Source organism: Oncorhynchus mykiss, chromosome 8, assembly GCF_057628025.1.
Source record: "Oncorhynchus mykiss isolate SJ-2025 chromosome 8, ASM5762802v1, whole genome shotgun sequence".
Taxonomy (NCBI): Eukaryota; Metazoa; Chordata; class Actinopteri; order Salmoniformes; family Salmonidae; genus Oncorhynchus; species Oncorhynchus mykiss.
The window spans coordinates 19,699,893-19,722,500 of record NC_143029.1 but is presented as its reverse complement, the minus strand read 5'-3'; the positions used below and the strand labels follow the sequence as shown (position 1 = coordinate 19,722,500).

Here is a 22,608-nt window from a genome sequence, read left to right as displayed (position 1 = left end):
CTGGTGGAAAGCAGACTAAACCAGGATTTCCTCTACAATTTTGTCTGTGCTTAGCTCCATTCCATTTATTTTTATCTGTAAAAACTCCCGTCTTTAAAGATTACAAGCATACCCATAACATGATGCACCCACCACTATGCTTGAAAATGCAGAGAGTGGTACTCAATAATGTGTTGTATTGGATTTGCCTGAAACATAACACTTTGTATTCAGGACAAAAAGTGAATTGCTTTGCAACATTTTCTGCTGTATTACTTTAGGACCTTGTTGCAAACAGGATACATGTTTTAGAATATTTTGTATTCCTTCTTTTCAATCTGTCAGTTAGGTTAGTATTGTAGAGTACCTACAATGTTCTTGATCCATCCTCAGTTTTCTCCTAACACAGCCATGGTCAAAGGGATATGATTGTGATTTTTTGATTGTGATTTGTGATTATTATTATTTTTTTACCAATACCCTTTGCGAGGCATTGAAAAACCTCCCCGGCCTTTGTGGTTGAATCTGAGTTTGAAATGTATTGCTTGACTGAGGGACCTTACAGATAATTGTATGTGTGGGGTACAGAGATGAGGTAGTCATTCATAAATCATGTTTTAAATCACACTATTATTGCACATGAACTTATTATCTGACTTGTTAAGCACATTTTTACTCCTGAACGTATTTAGGCTTGCCATAACAAAGGGGTTGAATACTTTTGTAAAAATGTCTAAAAGCATGATTCCACTTTGACATTATGGGGTATTGTGTGTTGGCCAGCAATTTTTTTTTATACATTTAATACATTTTTAATTCCGTCTATAACAAATGTGGAAAAAGTCAAGTGGTGTGAATACTTTCTGAAGGCACTGTTAGGTTCATATTTCAAGCAAAATGTATTTATATGTACTCTTATGCTCTTTATACTGAGCCACTCTTCCATTTAAATGTATTATTATATTCATGATACAAGAAATAAATTGTTTTTATGTTAATCAACAAGGACATTTGCCTACTGTGGAAAATTAATAAATACAAAAACTCAGGATGTGTAAATACTACTGTGTGAAATGTATTCAGAAACATTTAACAATGAATCATTATGAATGGCATCTGATGTTAACTTTGGGACAGGTTGAAACTGAGCTAGTTGGTGTTGGACTGATTTGCTGAATCCTCAGCAGCTGCGTGTCATCTCTTTGAGAATGGAGAAGAAGGTGGAAGCAGCAAACTTAGGGTCATGGACCAGATCCTGTAGGAGCTCCCGGCCCTTCTCCCGAGCCTTGTCAGAGCACATGGCCGAGCGCCAAATCCTCACCAGAGAACCCACTGTCATAAGGAAAACAACAGGAAAATGTGTAAGGATGTGGTTTAACCTGATGCAAGTGATGTGTTACTGTAGATCTCTCAATTGAAATGCACTTCATACATTTCACCACTAGAGGGAGACTGCAGACTACAGCAGGGTTCTCCAATCCTGTTCCTGGAAAGCTATCCTCCTGTAGGTTGGTTTTCGCTCTAACCCCATTTGTAACTAACCTGTTTCAGCTTATCAACCAGGTAATTATCAGAATGAAGTGCGCTAGATAGGGTTGGAGTGAAAACCTACAGGATGGTAGCTCTCCAGGAACAAGGTTGGAGAGCCCTGGACTACATTGTTACAGACTGGCATCTGTCTACCATCTCAATTTGACTCTGAAATGTATATTTCACTCTACTTATCATACAAGCAAAACATATCATTATATTTTCTGAATATTTGTCTTGGGAGACTAAAAGTACTCACTCAGAATCCTGTTCATTCTGGTCATCCAGCCAAAGATATAGAGGGTGTGGTTCTCCTCCTTGGTGAGGTCAGCTATGTTAGGGGCGCTATCCCCCTCCTGAAGCACCCTGCTGGGCAGAGGGCTCATGAACAGCACAGAGTTATTCAGGTTGGACTGGAAGTATGTTGCTGCTACGTAGTCTGCAGAGTTCATCCAGTTTTTGGCGAATGAAACCTCTGGGCTGGAATAGTAGCTCATCCTATAAAGTTCAAAGGTTTGATTTGGACGTACAGTAAGGACTCAATTGTGACTCAAAGTGATTGCATCCAATAATGTTATTTTGTTAGATTGAGGCAAAAGCTGATTGGAGGACAGAGCGTACAGTTTGAACTGAGAGTCATATGTTTAAATGAAACAAAAAATTTGTTGTTAGAGTTCCAACAATGAAGGAAGACAAACAGCGCATTGACAACTGGTGATGACCTGCAGAATGATACTATATGTTCATACTCACTTTGCCTTGCAGCTGGTTGAGGCAGTATTCAAAGAGAGCTGTTGACCTGCCCAATAGACACCCAGAATCTGGTCCCTTTTCTCAAAGTCAGAAATCTCAGATGCACTCACGTCTTTCAGAGTCTAGAATGGAATGGTAGCATATTAAAAACCAAGACCAACAATTAATTATATGCAATCACCAATGAGTCACTTATGAATAGTGACTTACACAACTAAAGGAACATACAGATTATGCCTCCTATAGGGAAACGTAGATGCTCATTAAATACCTGGAAGAATTCTTCCCACTTGGCCATAAGGTCTGGATACTTAGTAGAGCACTCTGTGTAGGAGGTGCAGTAGTCCTCTTCTGCCTCAGCTGGTGCCTGTACCTGGACCTGAATGAGACCATCTCCAATCACGTCTTTCTGCACAGCAGCCAGGAACGGGATCACTGAAAGGTAGTAGTTCACACCTGAACAGACAGAGAGGTTACTAATGGTATTTTATTGACAAGCTGTGAATGTTAAAGGTCTAGTGCAGTCAGAATCTATTTTTTTTGGTATTATATTGTACAACAGCTGATAAAGTGTTATTTCCTGATAGTTGCCCGTTGAAAGTACAATCTACACAGGACCTTCTAATCAGCAGGTTTGCATGTGCGGGAGTGTCGGATTTCCATGGTAACATCACCCAGCGATAAATTAGTTAATAGGCCTACAGTATAGCAAAAAGAGTTCCAGACATCTCTGCCAATAACAGCTAGTTTTCAGTTTTACTCTGACCTCTTCTAGACAGTCCTAGCAAATGCTTTTGCTAAAAAGCTATTTTTGTATATTTTTGAAGATTTTAATGGAAAAATATTACAGTAAGGTACTTAATTGTTACCCAGAAATGATTTGATATTGATATAAAAAAAATGACTGCATTGGAACTTTAACTGCACATGTAGGGCCACACACATGGCCTGCATGGTTGAATATGTGTAACACTACTGTACTTACAGGCCCACCAGCTTGTAGCAGAAATGCACATGGGATCTCCTTCCTTTCCACATGTTGTAGCGCCAGTAGGGTCAACCAACCGTCCTATAGGAACAAAAGTCAACATGATTGGTGTACTGTACCACCAAAAAATAATGTGCATATAGTGTTTACATGACAATGTGCATGTACAGTGGCACCCTTGATAAAGATGAGCAATATTGACTGTATAAAATAAATCATTAAAATGCTGAGAAATGAATGGTAAATAATGTATTGTGTCATTTATAATAAAAGTGACTCCAAAATAAGAATAGAATATGTTTCTGAGCACTTCTACATGTGGATGCTACCATGACCATGCATAATCCTGAATGAATAGTGAATAATGATGAGTGAGACATTTACAGAGGCACAAAGATCATAGACATGATGACTTCTCACCGTTACCAATAACAGGGGAGGTTAGCATGTTATATCATACCCCCAAGACATGATGACTTCTCACCGTTACCAATAACAGGGGAGATTAGCATGTTATATCATACCCCCAAGACATGATGACTTCTCACCAATAACGGGAGGTTAGCATGTTATATCATACCCCCAAGACATGATGACTTCTCACCATTACCAATAACGGGAGGTTAGCATGTTATATCATACCCCCAAGACATGATGACTTCTCGCCATTACCAATAACAGGGGAGGTTAGCATGTTATATCATACCCCCAAGACATGATGACTTCTCACCGTTACCAATAACGGGAGGTTAGCATGTTATATCATACCCCCAAGACATGATGACTTCTCACCATTACCAATAACAGGGGAGGTTAGCATGTTATATCATACCCCCAAGACATGATGACTTCTCACCGTTACCAATAATGGGAGGTTAGCATGTTATATCATACCCCCAAGACATGATGACTTCTCACCATTACCAATAACAGAGGAGGTTAGCATGTTATATCATACCCCCAAGACATGATGACTTTTCACCATTACCAATAACAGAGGAGGTTAGCATGTTATATCATACCCCCAAGACATGATGACTTCTCGCCATTACCAATAACAGGGGAGGTTAGCATGTTATATCATACCCCCAAGACATGATGACTTCTCACCGTTACCAATAACAGGGGAGGTTAGCATGTTATATCATACCCCCAAGACATGATGACTTCTCACCGTTACCAATAACGGGAGGTTAGCATGTTATATCATACCCCCAAGACATGATGACTTCTCGCCATTACCAATAACAGGGGAGGTTAGCATGTTATATCATACCCCCAAGACATGATGACTTCTCACCGTTACCAATAATGGGAGGTTAGCATGTTATATCATACCCCCAAGACATGATGACTTCTCACCATTACCAATAACAGGGGAGGTTAGCATGTCTTCGGGGTATGATCTTTTACCCAAATACAAAAAAATTGACATCTTTATTTACAAGAATCTTAAGGGTGTCAATAATTTTGACACATACCTGTTTGAGAGAAGAACGTATTATTATTTTTTTGAGCATACAAAATAGCTCAGTATTTGAATTATTTATTTTACACATTCATTATTGCTCATCTTTATCAAGGGTGTCAATAATTTCAGTCTCCACTGTATTTGGCTTTTCAAAGCTACTTAACGATTGCCCAACATACCTGATCTGAGTTTCCAGCCCATCTGCAGAGGCAGGCCCCAGAACAGACTGTCAGTCTCATTGGTTCCCATGGAGGCCATGTACTTGTCTGTGGATCCCACCAGTATCCTATACAGACTCATCCTCTGCAGGTAGTTCCAGGGTTTGATTGTGACCACGTTGTCCACCTGAGGCAGTTCTGACAGCTGGCTGGGTGCCTGGTCCCAGAGGATGGGGAGGCCATTTTCAGTGACCACTGCTGCGTTGGCCCACAGGGCAACTAGCTGAAGCAGGGAGAGGGTCCAGATGCACTGCATGCTGGCTACCTTATTAACTGCACACCTAAATAAGTAACAGATCCCCCCCTTTTGTACTGGACTGGGCAATGCACTTTGGACTTACAAAGCCACATGATAGAGAAGAGGTACCAGTGGGGGTAAAACCACTGTAATCACTATTTCTCATCATGCGTTTTTCTGTCCACTCTGCACTTCTGAAGAGCCATAGGACAGAAGTCAGAGAAACAACCAATCAATGTTCATAGACAGTCAGAGACATCAGCCATCAGCAAATGTGATCTATAGAGATGGAAGAGGGTTCATTCATTCATCAGTGATTGCTTCATCATTATTCTAAAAGAGCATGGGCACGTTCCTCTGCCCAGGGGTTGCTGACACATGCCTGATCTTACAACGCCTGGATAGGTATTTTAAGTATCAGCTAACCACATGTGCAATAGTGGGAAAAGTACCCAATTTTCATACTTGCGTAAAAGTAAATGTACCTTAATAGAAAATGACTCAAGTAAAAGTGAAAGTCACCCAGTAAAATACTACTTGAGTGAAGGTATTCTTATTTTAAATATACTTAAGTATCACAAGTAAATGTAATTGCTAAAATATACTTAAGTATCAAAAATAAAAGTATTACTCATTTTAAATTCTTTATATTAAGCAAACAAGAGGACACAATTTTCTTCTTTTTTAAATTTATGGATAGCAAGGGGCACACTCTGACACTCAAACATCATTTACAGTCAGATTAGCGGCAGTAGGGATGACCAGAGATGTTCTCTTGAAAAGTGAGTGAATTGGACCATTTTCCTGTCTTGCTAAGCATTCAAAATGTAATGAGTACGTTTGGGTGTCAGGGAAAATGTATGGAGTAAAATTTTAGCAACCAGGAAATGACGAAACGCTTTCTGCATAGTGCATCTTTAAGTACTTTACACCACTGATCATATGTTATAGCAATCTGTCAGTCAATGGCACAGTCGATGACATGGCACGCAACCATTGGTTGATGCATGCAACGACAGAGCAGGGGAACGCGACCATTGTCTATACCTGGCCTGCCATTGTCGACCCTGCCACGAACTTGTTCACTGTCACTAGCCGGCTACGACCCAGTTACTCAACCCTGCACCTTAGGCTGCTGCCCTATGTACAGTATATAAACATGGAATCACTGGTCACTTTAATAATGGAACACTGGTCACTTTAATAATGGAACACTGGTCACTTTAATAATGTTTTCATACTGTTTTACATATGTATATACTGTATTCTACTATATTCTAGTCAATGCCACTCCGACATTGCTCGTCCTAATATTTACAGTATATATTTCTTAATTTAAAAAAATGTACTTTGAGATTTTTGTTTATTGTTGTGAATTGTTAGATACTACTGCACTGTTGGAGCTAGGAACACATGCATTTTGCTACACCCGCAATAACATCTGCTAAATATGTATGTGTCCAACACGATTTGATTTGATTTGATTTTTACTCCCCTGTGTGATTCCCGTTTGTAAATGCTTGTCTATGTTTACTTTGCAATGTTTTCCAAGGTCAGCTAACAGTAGGCTAGGCTAAGATAAATGTGAAGGTAGACACTGTTGTCTCTAGGATGAACTGAGCCAAACTCTGTCCTGCATGTGGGCTTGGGGTTCCCAGAGTGAACTGACTGTGCTGCTGTTAAATGTATGTGCAACATATACATACGTTTACTTGTGGATGATGTGCTGCCTGACCCTAAAAGATGGAGCTAGAACATTTAGTTAATAGGGAAACACTGTGTTATGTTAGGCAAATCAAGTGTAGATTGATAACGTTGTTGATTAACCATAGAACACATTCAGTGATGCAATATACACAAAGTTGTCCAAACAACTTTTAAAAAGCCTGTGGGAAGGATCCGCTTCAAGAGCAAAACTAGATGTTTGTTCATTCACCTGTGTTGTATGAAACGTGGCTAATGCACCTGGTTGTCAAAACAGACAGTTAGACATCTGGCTGTGTTAGGAGTTAATGAGTCCCCTGGTTGGGCAGGTGTGAACATCATGACTGGTGAGGGCCAGAGGTAGAGTTTACCGTTGGAGAAACTGCACACAGGGACTGACATAATGAGTGGCCTCAAGTTAACAGTCTCTAATTTGACCTGTTCTATTGCATCACATCATAACATATGTCTTTGAATAACAAACACATATTTAGGGGTACTAACCTGACATATGGAAATTGTTTTAAGGCGGTCATACCATGGATCATTTAGATATTTGATTTTGAATATTAGGTTTGGAATTTTCTTTAAAAAAATATATAAAAAATTATTTGATAAAGAATTTAATTTGGCCTTTACTGCTATAGCCCATAGACACAAATTCAATAACACTATCAAAAATGTAAAAAAAAAAAAAAAAAGAGAGTCAAAAGCAAATAAATAAGGAATATGGTTTTGAAGTATCTGTCCTATATCTAGGAGATATAAGAAAGTTCAGGATATATTTTTGTTTTTCTGGACACATATTTAACTCCTTGTTTTAGTTCACACAAAGCTACCTCCATACTTCCATTCATTTGTATGGGTTACCTTCAGACGTGTCCCGTGAAATGTGTGGGGGTCTTAGAGCAAAACTGAGAAAAGAATCATGTTCGTGCGAGTCTCCCCTTCTCACGAAAACACTACATACATTTTAGTGAGAAGACCGATTTTCGGGATGTCTCATGGTCTGACAAACACAGCTGTAGAACCTTCCAGAAGGACAACTGTCTCTGCAGCACTCCACCAATCAGGCCTTTATGGTACAGTAGAGTGGCCAGACGGAAGCCACTCCTCAGTAAAAGGAACATGACTGCCCCCTTGGAGTTTGCCAAAAGTCACCTAAAGATTCTCAGACCATGAGAAACAAGATTGTCTGGTCTGATAGAACCAAGATTGAACTCTTTGGCCTGAATGCCAAGCGTCACGTCTAGAGGAAAACTGACACCATCCCTATGGAAAACTGGTCACCATAGCAACACCCACCCATAGCACGCGCTCCAGCAGGTATATCTCACTGGTCATCCCCAAAGCCAACACCTCCTTTGCCATCTTTCCTTCCAGCTCTCTGCTGCCAATGACTGGAAAAAATTGCCAAAATCGCTGAAGTTGGAGACTTATATCTCCCTCACTAACTTTAAGCATCAGCTGTCCTAGCAGTTTACCGATCGCTGCAGCTGTACACAGCCCATCTGTAAATAGCCCATCCAACTACCTACCTCATCCCCATATTGTTTTTATTTACTTTTTTTGCTCTTAGGCACACCAGTATTTCTACATGCACATCATCCTCTGCACATCTATCACTCCAGTGTTAATTTGCTAAATTGTAATTACTTCACTACTATGGCCTATTTATTGCCTTACCTCCTTACTACATTTGCACACACTGTACATATATTTTTCTATTGTGTTATTGACTGTACTTTTGTTTATCCCACATGTAACTCTGTTTTTTTGTTTTTTGTCGCACTGCTTTGCTTTATCTTGGCCAGGTCACAGTTGTAAATGAGAACTTGTTCTCAACTGGCCTACCTGGTTAAATAAAGGTGAAATAATTTTAAAAATAAAAAATGGTGTTGGCAGCATCATGCTGTGGGAATGTTTTTCAATGACAGGGACTGGGAGACTAGTCAGGATCGAGGGAAATATGAACAGAGTAAAGTACAGAGAGATCCTTGATGAAAACCTGCTCCAGAGCAATCAGGACCTCAGACTGGGGCAAAGGTTCACCTTCCAGCAGGACAACAACCCTAAACACACAGCCAAGACAATGCAGGAGGGGCTTTGGGACAAGTCTCCGAATGTCCTTGAGTGGCCCAGTTAGAGCCCGGACATGAACCCAATCAAACATCTCTGGAGAGACCTGAAAATAGCTAAGCAGCGATACTCCCCATCCAACCTGACAGAGCTTGAGAGGATCTGCAGAGAAGAATGGGAGAAACTCCCCAAATACAGGTGTGCCAATCTTGTAACATCATACCCAAGAAGACTCGAGGCTGTAATCGCTGCCAAAGGTGTATCAACAAAGTACTGAGCAAAGGGTCTGAATGCTTATGCAAATATAATATTTAATTTGTTTTATAAATTAGCAAACATTTCTTAAACCAGTTTTTGCTTTGTGTTTATGGGTTATTGTGTGTAGATTGATAAGGGACATTAAAAACAATATATATTTTAGAATACAAATAAATAATACAATTAGGAAAAAGTCAAGGGGTCTGAACACTTTCCAAATGCGCTGTACCTAGTTAAACAATACACAAGGTACATTACACACATTTATCTAACCAACAGTATAACCTTTGCCACAAAAAATAACCTACAAATAAACTTTCTGTCCATGATGAGTGTTTCCTTCTTTAGATTTTGAGTCATCTGATGAAATTCCTAGTAACTCGAAAGGGATAAGCAATGATGTTCTGTGTATTTTGTGTAATCTATTACCACATCAGTAAATATAAATAGTCCAGGCTCAAGGTGCATTTGGATCACCCATATTTGAAAGTAAACTAACTGATTGGATGGCCTTGTGACCAATGAAATTGGCAATCATATCATATGACGTAATCTCTCTGATCATTGACTACCTGCAGAGGATGAGTCTGTATAGGATACTGGTGGGATCATTGATCATGTCTGTAAAAGAGCAGTCTCTCCCCAGTCCCCATAGAGAACAATGCAGTGTTGTGATTTACTGTAGGTTCCACAGAAGAGTTCTGCTGGTATTATTGATAAAATTGCTTGCTTTACACAAGGAAGAACTAATTACTTCACATACAAACTTTAAAATTGGAATGATTATTTTCAAAGTTTGATCATCCTCAATGGTGCTGAGGTGAGTGGTTATATCACCACCTGCATGGCTGAGAGGTGGGGTATGAAACACCATAAAAATAATTCATACTTGTGTGCTGAATTGAACAAATCTGCATATTGATGAGTTGAATTGAAAAATGTACTTTATTATATTTGTAATGGCAAAACACATCCCCTTGGGTATTTCCGAAAATATTTTCCATGAATAAGCAACAATGAAGTACATTTTAATCAGTTTTATTAAGTAACACTCAATTGTGTGGATTTTTAAAAATGAACATGTCGTCTGATCATAGCACCGCCTGGAGTTTGATACACGGCATTGGCACTTCGATTGGAACCAGTGCTATGTTCAGATGAAATGAAAATAGATATCTTTGGCCACGCACACAAGTGGTGGGTTTGGCGTTGAGAAATAGAAGCATATGTAGAAAAGTATCTCATACCTACTGTAAAATATGGTGGTGATAAAAAATATTTTTTTATTTAACTAGGCATTTAAGTCAGTTAAGAACAAATTCTTATTTACAATGACGGCCTATCCTGGCCAAAATGACACTGAGTCAATTGTGCGCTGCCCAATCACGGCCAGTTGTGATACAGCCTGGAATCAAACCAGAGTCTGTAGTGATGCCTCTAGCACTGAGATGCAGAGCCTTAGACCGCTGCGCCACTCGGGAGCCACACTTGTGAATCTTTGAGGTTATTGGGCTATTTTGCTACCTAAGGTACTTGTTAAGGTCAACGGAATCATGAACTTTATTAAGTACCACGACATTTTAGCCAAAAACCTGGTTGCCTCTGCCAGGAGATTTACACTTGGCCGCAAGTGGATCTTCCAGCAAGACAATAACTATAAGTACTAAAATCCACAAAGAAATTGTTGAAATTGACATGGCCATCTCAGACGCCAGACTTGAATTGAAGAGGGCAGTCCATAAGCACAGACAAAGGATATCAAGGATATGGAAATATTCTGTGTTAAGGAATTGTCTAAGATCCCTCCCAACGCATTCACGAATCTCATAAAACATTGTAGAAAAAGGCTTTGTGATGTTATCCTCGGCAAGGTGAGATATTGAAAGGTATTGAAAACAGGGGTGTCAATCATTTTGTGGGGTCTGAAACAGGGGTGTCAAGTAAATACAGTGGGATTCGAAATGATTGACACCCTTGATAAAGATGAGCAGAAATTACTGCATTAAAATACTGAGCTACAGTATATTGTACGCTCCAAAGAAATGGGAAATTGTTTTATTTTATACTACTACAATTGCTCAGAGAAAGATGTTTAGTTTAACAAGTAATACTTTTTATTTATTTTTATTTTTATGTAGGGGTCCAAATTATTGACACCCCTTAAGATTCTTATAAGTAGGGTCAAAATATCATACCCCCAAGACATGCTAACCTCCCCTGTTATTGGTATGGGTGAGAGGTTAGCATATGATCTTTGACCCTCTGTAACATTCTCACTCATCACTATTCACAATTAATTCAGGATGATCTGTAATCATGGTAGCATCTACATTAATGTAGTAGTGTTTAGAAATATATTATATTATTTTGTACAATAAAAGTGACTCCAAAATGACACAATACATTATTTGTCACAGTGTTTTACAGAAACCCAGCCTAAAACCCCAAACAGCAAGCAATGCAGATGTAGAAGAACGGTGGCTAGGAAAAACTCCCTAGAAAGGCAGGAACCTAGGAAGAAACCTAGAGAGGAACCAGACTCTGAGGGGTGGCCAGTCCTCTTCTGGCTGTGCCAGGTGGAGATTATAAGAGTACATGGCCATTTAATCCCAGATTGTTCTTCAAGATGTTCCAATGTTCATAGATGACCAGCAGGGTCAAATAATAATCACAATGGTTGTAGAGGGTGCAACAGGTCAGCACCTCAGGAGTAAATGTCAGTTGGCTTAGCCTTTTCATAGCCGATCATTCAGAGGCCGAGACAGCAGGTGCAGTAGAGAGTCGAAAACAGCAGGTCCGGGACAAGGTAACACATCCAGTGAACAGGTCAGGGTTCCCTAGGCACAGGCAGAACAGTTGAAACTGGAGCAGCAGCACAACCAGATGGACTGGGGACAGCCAGGGGTCATCAGGTCAGGTAGTCCTGAGGCATGACCCTAGGGCTCAGGTCCTCCGGGAGAGGGAGAGGGAGAAGGAGAGAGAGAGAGAGAGAGAGAGAATTAGAGGGAGCATGCTTAAATTTGTACAGGACACCAGATAAAACAGGAAAATTAAACAAGATATAACACACTGACCCTAACCCCCCTGCACATAGACTATTGCAGCACAGACACTGGAATCTGAGACGGGTTGGTCGGGGGACACTGTGGCCCTGTCCAACGATACCCCCTTACAGGGCCAACCAGGCAGGATTACCCCAGCCACTTTACCAAAGCACAGCCCCCACACCACTAGAGGGATATCAACAGACCACCAACTTACTACCCTGAGACAAGGCAGAGACTAGCCCACGAAGATCTCCTCCACCGCACGAGCCTGAGGGGAGCGCAAAACCGGACAGGAAGATCATGTCGACTCAACCCACTCAAGTGAGGCACCCCTCCTATTGACGGCATGAAAGAGCACTAGTAAGCCAGTGATAGTAATGGGGTCAGAGGCAGAGAATCCCAGTGGAGAGAGGGGAGCCGGCCAGGCAGAGACAACAAGGGCAGTTCGTCGCTCTAGTGCCTTGCCATTCACCTTCGCACCCCTGCACCAGACTACACTCAATCATAGGACCTACTGAAGAGATGAGTCTTCAATAAAGACTTAAAGGTCGAGACCGAGTCTGTGTCACTCAGTAAATCCTTAATCAGCCCTAGCCTTAACAGGAAGCCAATGTAGAGAGGCTAGCACTGGAGTAATATGATAATTGTTTTTGTTCTAGTCAGGATTCCAGCAGCCATGTTTAGCACTAACTGAAGTGTATTTTGTGCTTAATCCAGTAGTCTAATCTAGAAGTGACAAAAGCATTTTCTGCATCATTTTTGGACAACAAGTTTCTGATTTCTGCAATGTTACAAAGATGGAAAAAAGCTGTCCGTGAAATATTCTTGATATTTTCGTCAGAAAAGAGATCAGGGTCCAGAGTAACGCAGAGGTCCTTCATAGTTTTATTTGAGACGACTGTACAACCATCAAGATGAATTGTCAGATTCAACAGCAGATCTCTTTGTTTCTTGGGACCTAGAACTAGCATCTCTGTTTTGTCTGAGTTTAAAAGTAAAACATTTGCCTCCATCGACGTCCTTATGTCTGAAACACAGAGGACAAACCATCCACTGAGACAAATTGATATCTTCAGGCAGATAATATCCAAACCAGGAAAGAACTTATCCATGTAGACCAATTAATGTTTCTAATCTCTCCAAAAGAATGTGGTCATCGATGGTGTCAAAAGCAGTGCTAAGGTCTAGGAGCATGAGGACAGATGCAGAGCCTTGGTCTGACGCAATCAAAAGGTAATTTACCACATACGAGTGCAGTCTCAGTGCTGTGATGGGGTCTAAATCCAGACTGAAGCATTTCGTATACATTGTTTGTCTTCAGGCAGGCAGTGAGTTGCTGCGCAACAGCTTTTAATTTTATTTTTTTTTGAGAGGAATGGGAGATTCGATATAGGCCGATAGTTTTTTATATTTTCTGGGTCAAGGTTTGGCTTTTTCAAGAGAGGCTTTATTACTGCCACTTTTAGTGAGTTTGGTACACATCCGGTGGATAGTGAGACCTTTATTATGTTCAACAAAGGATGGCCAAGCACAGGAAGCAGCTCTTTCAGTAGTTTAGTTGGAATAGGGTCCATTATGCAGCTTGACGGTTTAGAGGCCATGACTATTTTCATGAATGTGTCAAGAGATACAGCATTAAAAAACTTGAGTGTCTCCATTGATCCTAGGTCCTTGCAGTTCTGTGCAGACTAAGGACAACTGAGCTTTGGAGAAATATGCAGATTCAAAGTATGTCTGTAATTTGCTTTCTAATGATCATGATCTTTTTATCAAAGAAGTTCATGAATTTATCACTGCTAAAGTGAAAGCTATCCTCTCGTTGAATGCTGCTTTTTAGTTAGCTTTGCGACAGTATCAAACATACATTTTGTATTGTTCTTATTCTCCTCAATTAGGTTGTAAAAATAGGATGATCGAGCAGCAGTGAGGGCTCTTCGATACTGCACGGTACTGTCTTTCCAAGCTAGTCGGAAGACTTCCAGTTTGGTGGAGCACCATTTCCGTTCCAATTTTCTGGAATCTTGCTTCAGGGTTCTGAGTTTTCTGTATACCAGGAAGCACATTTCTTGTGACAAAGGTTTTTAGGTGTGCGACTACATCTAGGGTATTACTTAAAGTTAAATTAAGATCCTCAGTTAGGTGGTTAACCAATTTTTGTACTCCGACGTCGTTTGGTAGGTGGAAGGAGTATGGAAGGGCATTTAGAAATCTTTGGGTTGTCCGAGAATTTATAGCACAGCATTTCCTGATCATTGGGGTCTGAGCAGATTATTTGTTGCGATTGCAAACGTAATAAAATGGTGGTCCGATAGTCCAGGATTATGAGGAAAATATTTAGATCCACAATATTTATTCCACATGACAAACTAGATCTGGGGTATTACTGTGGCAATTAGTACAAAACCAACTGAGTTGATGATGGCTCCGAAATCCTTTTGGAGTAGGTCTGTGGAGTTTATACTACTATTTGTACTTACTGGTGGCACAAACGCTGTTTCATCCTTTCCTACACTTAAATTGCCCTTGCCTAACGATTGCATCAGAAGCTGTGCTTGCAACACGGCTATCCTCACCATAAGGATATAGTTCTCTTGTACATTTTTAGTACATCGACTGCAATTAGATGGCATAGTGTTAATGTTACTACTTAGCTTTTTCGGCTGGTGGAGGTCCTGTAGAACCATTCCCAGATAATGGGGGAGAAAAGGTTTAATGAAAAAAGTTGAGCGAGGAAATAACTAAGACGTTGGTAAATGTATTAAAAGTGAAAAATCTAAAAGTTTGGCAGATAGCTATATAATGTAAACTCACCCCATTCCGTACAAATGTGCGCAACCGCAACATTCAAACGAGGCTACAAAGAAAAGTAATGGGATTGTAGCGACTGTGTTGACTTCAAAATCTGGGGTGTGAACTAGGTTTCTATTCAAGCGTTGATCGACATGGTAATGGCTCTATAGTATTGTTGAAAAGTTGAAAAAACTGACCCTCCGTTACATCTTGACGTGTCATGTCGTAACGTACAGCACGCATAAAGCAACTATTTCTGTCTTACAATCTCTCTCCACCAGGTGTAGCACTTCTATTATCTTTTAAAAACAAGAAATGGACAGTGACGGGGGTAACGGGGGGATACCTAGTAATTTTTTGCGTCATCATTGCATGCGAACCTCATTCTCAAAGCCGCTGTTTACTTCTAAGATCACTTTAGCACCGCCCTAAAAACCCAATTCAAATTTGACACAAACCTTCAAATAGGTATGTAATGACACATTATATAAACTCTTTATAGTGTTTTATTTACATTTTAGAGGCGATAAGGTGATACATTTTCCCACACAACATCTCTCCTTCTCACTATCACGCATGAATTACGCTACCTCACCCGCCATTTTTAAAAAGACCCGACGGGGCTCATTGCCTTCTTGAATCATGCAGAAATGGGCAGCGTGGGGTCATGTAAATGATTCTGTTGGAAAGGGGAGAAATTGTGCTTTACAATGGTATTGACATTACAGTTGATCTGGAAGTATTGTACGGACCAAGGCGAAGTACAAAAGTGAGTGAGTTTACGTTAAACAAACAGCACAACAGCACGGAGACAAGTCTGGAAGTTGAGGGAGGAGAATCGATTTGAAATATTTTACTAGAAATGATCATTCTAAACTCTCCTGAATCAAATGTCAAATATTGCATATACCATGGATTAATAGTTTAATTCAAATAGCCAATCCATACAAATGTTACAAACAGAGCTGGTGGGTTAGAGTAACTAATAAAGGGATCAGTTGGAGATATGAAATGGTGTCCAGAATGATTGAAATACCCCATAATGATACCAAGTGTTTTGTAGGTCTTTCTCTGTGATTTGTTCTGATTTGTTGCTCCCTGAAATGAGTGTGCCTTTCTCTGTGCTATCTTTAGATATATGCTAAGCATCCCTACTCATGAGATGTAGAATGAGATCACCAAAGACACAATACTTGGTACTTTGCTTTGAATCTAAATACATCCTCCATCACAGGCCAAGTATTTATAGTAAAACTCCTCCATGCCTCAAATATGTCACTGCTTTCTGATCTGCATGTCATGCTTTTCAGTCACATGATCCACTCTATGCTCTGCTTTACAACACATTTCAAATGGGACTCAAATCCGGGTACCTGCTGTTTAGTTCAACACCATCCATTAGACCAAATGTCTGGTGTTGAGCTGGGGAGTTAGCCTAGCGTTTAGTATCGTTGGGCCAGTAACCGAAAGGTCACTGCTCACTGGTTTGAATCCCTGAGCTGAATAGGTGAAACATCTGTTGATGTGCTCTTAAGCAAGGCACTTAACCCTAATTGCTCCTGTAAATCTGTCTGGATAAGAGTGTCTGATAAATGTAAACTGTTTAGTTCAACATATGCCATTAGACCAAAGAGCTGTTTAGTTTAGTTTAACACCAACCAAATCCAAAGATACATTTTATGTCCTTTAGAGTACTTTCTTCTAAGGTAGGCCTAATCTACATTCGAAATACAGAGATGCAAGCAGGGTGTATAGCACGTTTGAACAGTTTTTCGTACCTCGGATGTTTGATAATCCTGTTTGTTTTCCCATCTTTAAAGGGATACTTTGTGATTTTGGCAATGAGGCCCTATATCTACTTCCCCAGAATGGTAGAGTTAAAAACATTTCTTAATGGCCCAAAGCAGCCATTTTTATCTCTGTTTTGATGGGATTGAGTTTTGGCCTGCCTGGTGACATCACCAAATTAGTTCATAGTTAATAATGAGTTATTACTTAACCAATACGAGAGTTCCAAACCTCTCTGCCAATAACAGCGAGCCTTCAGTTTTCACCTCCCCACTCAGACCACTCCCAGATAGTCCTAGAAATAATCTTGATTGAGAAAATGCTCTTCGGTAAGAAGTTATTTTTGATCATTTTAATTTAAATCAATCACAGTAAGGTACATCATTGTTACCCAGAAAAGATTGTATATTGAGATAAAAATGGCTACATTGAACCTTTTAGTGTCACTCCACATACAATAGCTTACAATACAAAAAAACAACAACACTCAAATATAGTTTTGAGACACTAAAAACAGTCAATAGTCATGGTACAGTATTTCCCTTGGCATCATCTATAATGCATTACATCATCTATATGTTGTCACAAGGTCCATACATCTGTAATGGTATGAATATCACCTTAATGCACACATGTTTTCACAATCTCATTTATAGAGAACATAATTCCTGCTGCTTGAGCTGCGAAACAATGAATCAGCTAAATCAGCGAAACAATGTCTCAGCCTCCGGTATTTATGCTGCAGTAGTTTGTGTCGGGGGCTAGGGTCAGTTTGTTATATCTGGAGTACTTCTCCTGTCCTATTCGGTGTCCTGTGTGAATTTAAGTGTGCTCTCTCTAATTCTCTCTTTCTTTCTCTCTCTCTGAGGACCTGAGCCCTAGGACCATGCCTCAGGACTACCTGACATGATGACTCCTTGCTGTCCCCAGTCCACCTGGCTGTGCTGCTGCTCCAGTTTCAACTGTTCTGCCTTATTATTATTGGACCATGCTGGTCATTTATGAACATTTGAACATCTTGGCCATGTTCTGTTATAATCTCCAACCGGCACAGCCAGAAGAGGACTGGCCACCCCACATAGCCTGGTTCCTCTCTAGGTTTCTTCCTAGGTTTTGGCCTTTTCTAGGGAGTTTTTCCTAGCCACCGTGCTTCTACACCTGCATTGCTTGCTGTTTGGGGTTTTAGGCTGGGTTTCTGTACAGCACTTTGAGCCATCAGCTGATGTAAGAAGGGCTATATAAATACATTTGATTTGATTTGATTTGATGATCAGAACCTGGAATATTATTTAATTATTTGGTACACAAAGCAAAGTCACACATGTTTTATTTTTAAACAACTGAAAACTTGTTACAGATTAACCAAAAACACAATAATGTATAATACAGTATATTAAAATGTGGGTACATTTACAGCATGCACATGCTCAATTATCCATCTTGAAAATCTTCATATTATTTTAAACAGATTATATTTGTTGAAGTAAAATCTGTGCTCATATCATATAGTCCAATGACGAAGGTTAAATGTATACTTTGGGATTTTGGCAATTAGGCACTTTAATAACTACTTCCAGAGTGAGTTTAAATTGTGGATACCATTTTTATGTATCTGTGTCCAGTATGAATGAAATTAGAGGTTTGCGAGCCAATGCTAACTAGGGTTAGGGTTATTTTTAGGGTTAGGCTAGACAAGAAGCTAGGGTCAGGGGTTCTGCTCAATTTCATTTCAATTAAATTGAAGAGGGGCTACATTTCTACAGCCCTAGTGGCAGGGGCTCAGCTTTGTTGTTTTTTCAAATTCGACATTGCCTCTTTGTTGCATGATCAGAACCTAATCAAAATGAGTATAAACTGCCAAACATGACATCATCCTCATTGTTTATCAACACGTTCTGAGTGGCGAGACACCTGTGGGAATGGCATCATCATTAAAGGAGAAGTCAGATTATAGGTGCTAACAGGGCCCTCTGGTACGTGTATTTGTTCTCCTATTTACCAGAATCATTACTTTGACAGAAGACTCATCTGAAAGCCGTGGCATAAAGTGGTTGCCATGACACAGGTCATAGAGGTCACATACTACCTCTGTTGCTCAATTGTCATTTGGTCATGGTCATGCAGTATAAAGTACACTCATTCATTCTTGAAGAGTTAGATGTGTTATCTTTGCTTATGATTGATTGCCATCTTGGCAGATTATGATGCACAATCCTGCATTGTTACAATGCCAATTGTTTATTACAACTGGGCCCATAATTGTTGAATATCTGTTGCCAACTGAATCACGTGGACTCATCAGACACAGTGAACAACATACAGTAGGAGTCTCCACAGAATAAAACCATGATTTCATTGGCTGTGGAGCAGACAGAATACTAAACAGTTCCAAAATGTTGTTGTGATCATTTTTGGGGCGTCCCTTCAACAGCATCCGTCTGTTTATATAATGCTCAGAGGAAAGTCTAAGTGCTCGTAGAGCCTGAGGCTGAAGGAGGGGGTGCATGGTTTGCTGACTATGATTAGGTGAGATTAAGCTTTTCATATGCATGATCTATATTACACACCATCATTTCATAACCAATTTTTTCAACAAGTCAACATGACTACAGTGTTTACTTATCTCTTTGTTTCCCTCAGCTGAAAGGATCCTGACCAGAGCTCAAAATCAACCACCTTTAATTCTTAGTGCTTCCCATGGACAAATACGGATTGAGGTATTGATTGCTGAGAACTAATGAAATACATACACAATATTTGTAGATATTAAGGTGAATATAGGTTTGAGGTTTTAGTCATACTACTTTTTTTGTATTTTCAAAGGAACAAGAATAAGAAAGATGACATTCCAACACTATTTTCTTTCTTTGTGACCTTTCAATCAAGAACCACATACAGTATGACTAGTTGATGCTTTCATAATTTTGCTTCATTAACTTATGGTGTTTGAAAATGTCGATGACACTAGCCATTTACGGAAGTTGTGGTTCAAGTTGCATGATTACATTTACATACTATGAATATATAGTATAAAAGTTTGATAAAAACTGTGTTTATTAAATGTGTAACTATTTCATGAAGATATGGGATGGGAAGCATAATCAGCAGGATGTGTTGTATTTTCAGAAGCCCAATAATCTGACTCAGAACAACGTTTTGGACTAGCAGTTCTGTGTTCCGTCTGTTACAGTAACAATATTCTTGCAAAACTTTAATTGAAAGTAAGTCCAGTTAATTTTTGCAAACATAAATGTAGATGATGGATGAAAAAATGAAAAATTTTGAAAAACACATTTAAAGATGTGATCAAATTGTTCCTTGTCTCTAGGCCTAAAACACCAGGTGGAATGGACTTCTCAAATACTTCGAACCTCAACAGCACTGTGAAATCACAGACTCTTTTCTGCTACGAGTCTTTGAGTGGGTCGTGTGTGAGGTTTGCTCGACCCCTGAGCGTTCAGGTTCCGATGTTCACATCGATGGTGTTGGCCATACTGGTGACTGTTATTGGGAATCTTCTGGTCATCACCTCCATTGCACACTTCAAGCAGCTTCAAACCTCCGTAAACCAACTGCTCGTCTCCTTGGCTGTGTGTGACCTCCTTCTGGGAGTGTTTGTAATGCCGTGCAGTGCTGTGCGCTCTGTCCAGGGCTGTTGGTACCTAGGAGGGTTTCTGTGTAAGCTCCACACCAGCACTGATATTATGCTGAGCACATCCTCCATCTTCCATCTATCCTTCATCTCCATTGATCGTTACTTTGCTGTCTGCAGGCCACTGTCGTACAGACTGATCATCACCAATAACACTGTATTGATCATGATCACCACCAGTTGGCTGGTCCCTGCCATTTTTTCTTATGGAATGATCTTCCCTGAGATCAATCTGAAAGGCAGGGAGGATTTCTATGAAACACATGTCAAGTGCATTGGAGGCTGTCAGGTGTTCTTTAGTCCAGTGGCAGCTTTAGTAGCATCCGCCTTCTGTTTTTACATCCCAGGCATGATCTTGATTTGTATATATTCCAAGATATATTGGGTTGCCAGGGCTCAGGCCAGGTCCATTAAAGATTTATCTGGTCAGTTTAAAGAGGCAGGCTCTGGACGTAGAGAGAGACGAGGGGCAAATATTCTGGCAATAGTAGTGGGAGTGTTTCTAATCTGCTGGAGTCCCTTTTCCTTGTGCCTCATCATTGACCCTTTCATACAGTACTCCATCCCCCCGCTGTTGGGGGATACCCTGGTTTGGTTTGGATATTTGAACTCTGCTTTTAACCCTATTGTCTATGCTTTCTTTTACACTTGGTTCAGGAGGGCTTTAAAAATCATCATCAGTGGTCACATCTTTCACAGAGGTTCTTGTAGATTTAGATTGTATTCTGAGTAAAGTTTCAGTTGACATTGTATGATGTGTGTTCAAATAAATATATGAATTATTGTGGGATGTAACATGTGACAGTTATGCAACTAAAAGATAAAGCTTGAGTGAAAATGTAACAAATGCGGCTTTTAACCTGTTTCATATAAGCTGTTTGCCTGAAATAAATGTATTTCAATGCTTGTGACACTTGTGCCTGTCACCTTGTTGAATAGTGTTCTTTGTCTCCTCCTAGTGGCGGAACAGTAATTCTGTGGCCCACCTGAATTTCTTTGAACTGTTATTTTACCAGGTAGGTTGACTGAGAACACATTCTCATTTACAGCAACAACCTGGGGAATAGTTACAGGGGAGAGGAGGGGGATGAATGAGCCAATTATACGCTGGGGATGATTAGGTGGCCATGATGGTTTGAGGGCCAGTTTGGGAATTTAGCGAGGACACCGGGGTTGACACCCCTACTCTTACAATAAGTGCCATGGTATCTTTAATGACCTCACAGAGTCAGGACACCCGTTAAACATCCCATCTCTCTTTTGACGAACATATCAAGACTGTTTCAAGGACAGCTTTTTCCCCATCTACGTAACATTGCAAAAATCAGACATTTTCTGTCCAAAAATGATGCCGAAAAATGTATCCATGCTTTTGTCACTTCTAGGTTAGACTACTGCAATGCTCTACTTTCCGGCGACCCAGATATAGCACTAAATAAACTTCAGTTAGCGCTAAATACGGCAATCCTGACTAGAACCAAAAAATGTGATCATATTACTCCAGTGCTATTCTCCCTACTATTTTCCAAAGCAAATGTAAGAGGACTGGATGAATTCATTGCATCTATATACTGCCTGGGAAGTTGTAATCTTTTCCTTAATGCTCTGTGGGGCGCCCTAGACACATTGATAGCCTTTTTCTTTCCGTGCTCTGTAATGGTGGGTTTGTATACCAAAATATTTTTGGTGGCAAAAAAACATATAAAAAAGATTGAAGACAGACAAAATAATTCCAATGAGGGAGGTAGAGGTGTGGTGTCTCAACGGTCAGAGCGGAAAGCAGCTAAAACTTTAGGCATTGTGGTGGGTGTTTTCATCTTTTGCTGGCTGCCTTTCTTTGTTAATTCCATAGTTGATCCATACACAAACTTTAGCACACCACCTATTCTCTTTGAGGTGTTTATCTGGCTGGGTTACTTTAATTCTACTGCAAATCCAATCATCTATGCACTGTTTTATCCTTGGTTTCGAAAATGTCTTAATCTCATTGTCACATTGAAAATATTCAATAGAAATTCTTCCTATATAAATGTATTTGCTACTACGTGATCTATTGTAAAGCTACATTAATATATTGCAAAACTGTGTGTGAACAGTATGCACTTAACTTTTA

The 22,608-nt window shown here is 39.9% G+C and overlaps 4 protein-coding genes across 4 annotated transcripts in view; 3 read left to right on the top strand and 1 right to left on the bottom strand.

Moving 5' to 3' along the window:
* Positions 1-984, top strand: part of LOC110529549 (protein THEMIS) — an 8,840-nt gene extending 7,856 nt beyond the window's left edge. The window contains exon 6 of the mRNA XM_021611808.3: positions 1-984. This exon is cut by the window's left edge and continues 783 nt beyond it. The gene's annotated coding sequence lies outside the window, so the exon portion shown is untranslated.
* The window catches only part of LOC110529547 (protein LEG1 homolog), a 5,929-nt gene extending 693 nt beyond the window's left edge, over positions 1-5,236 (bottom strand). Inside the window, exons 1-6 of the mRNA XM_021611805.3 lie at positions 4,901-5,236; positions 3,248-3,331; positions 2,534-2,718; positions 2,263-2,384; positions 1,769-2,007; positions 1-1,311 (exon numbers count right to left, since the gene is read on the bottom strand). The exon at positions 1-1,311 is cut by the window's left edge and continues 693 nt beyond it. Coding sequence (XP_021467480.2) covers positions 1,160-1,311; positions 1,769-2,007; positions 2,263-2,384; positions 2,534-2,718; positions 3,248-3,331; positions 4,901-5,195 — 1,077 coding nt within the window. The 5' untranslated portion in view covers positions 5,196-5,236 and the 3' untranslated portion in view covers positions 1-1,159. The remainder of the gene's footprint in view (positions 1,312-1,768; positions 2,008-2,262; positions 2,385-2,533; positions 2,719-3,247; positions 3,332-4,900) is intronic.
* A 14,930-nt stretch (positions 5,237-20,166) lies between these two features.
* On the top strand, positions 20,167-21,406 carry LOC110529546 (trace amine-associated receptor 1). The gene has a single exon (XM_021611803.3). The coding sequence runs from the start codon at positions 20,191-20,193 to the stop codon at positions 21,226-21,228; it is 1,038 nt and encodes a 345-aa protein (XP_021467478.1). The 5' UTR covers positions 20,167-20,190; the 3' UTR covers positions 21,229-21,406.
* LOC149981445 (trace amine-associated receptor 13c-like) lies at positions 21,270-22,608 on the top strand. The gene is made up of 2 exons (XM_090183037.1): positions 21,270-21,279; positions 22,000-22,608. Exons 1-2 carry the CDS (start codon positions 21,270-21,272, stop codon positions 22,542-22,544), a joined length of 555 nt encoding a protein of 184 aa, XP_090039163.1. The 3' UTR covers positions 22,545-22,608.

Excerpts from the sequence above, each read along its gene's own strand:
- LOC110529546 (XM_021611803.3), top strand. The coding sequence starts at position 20,191 with ATGGACTTCTCAAATACTTCGAACCTCAACAGCACTGTGAAATCACAG.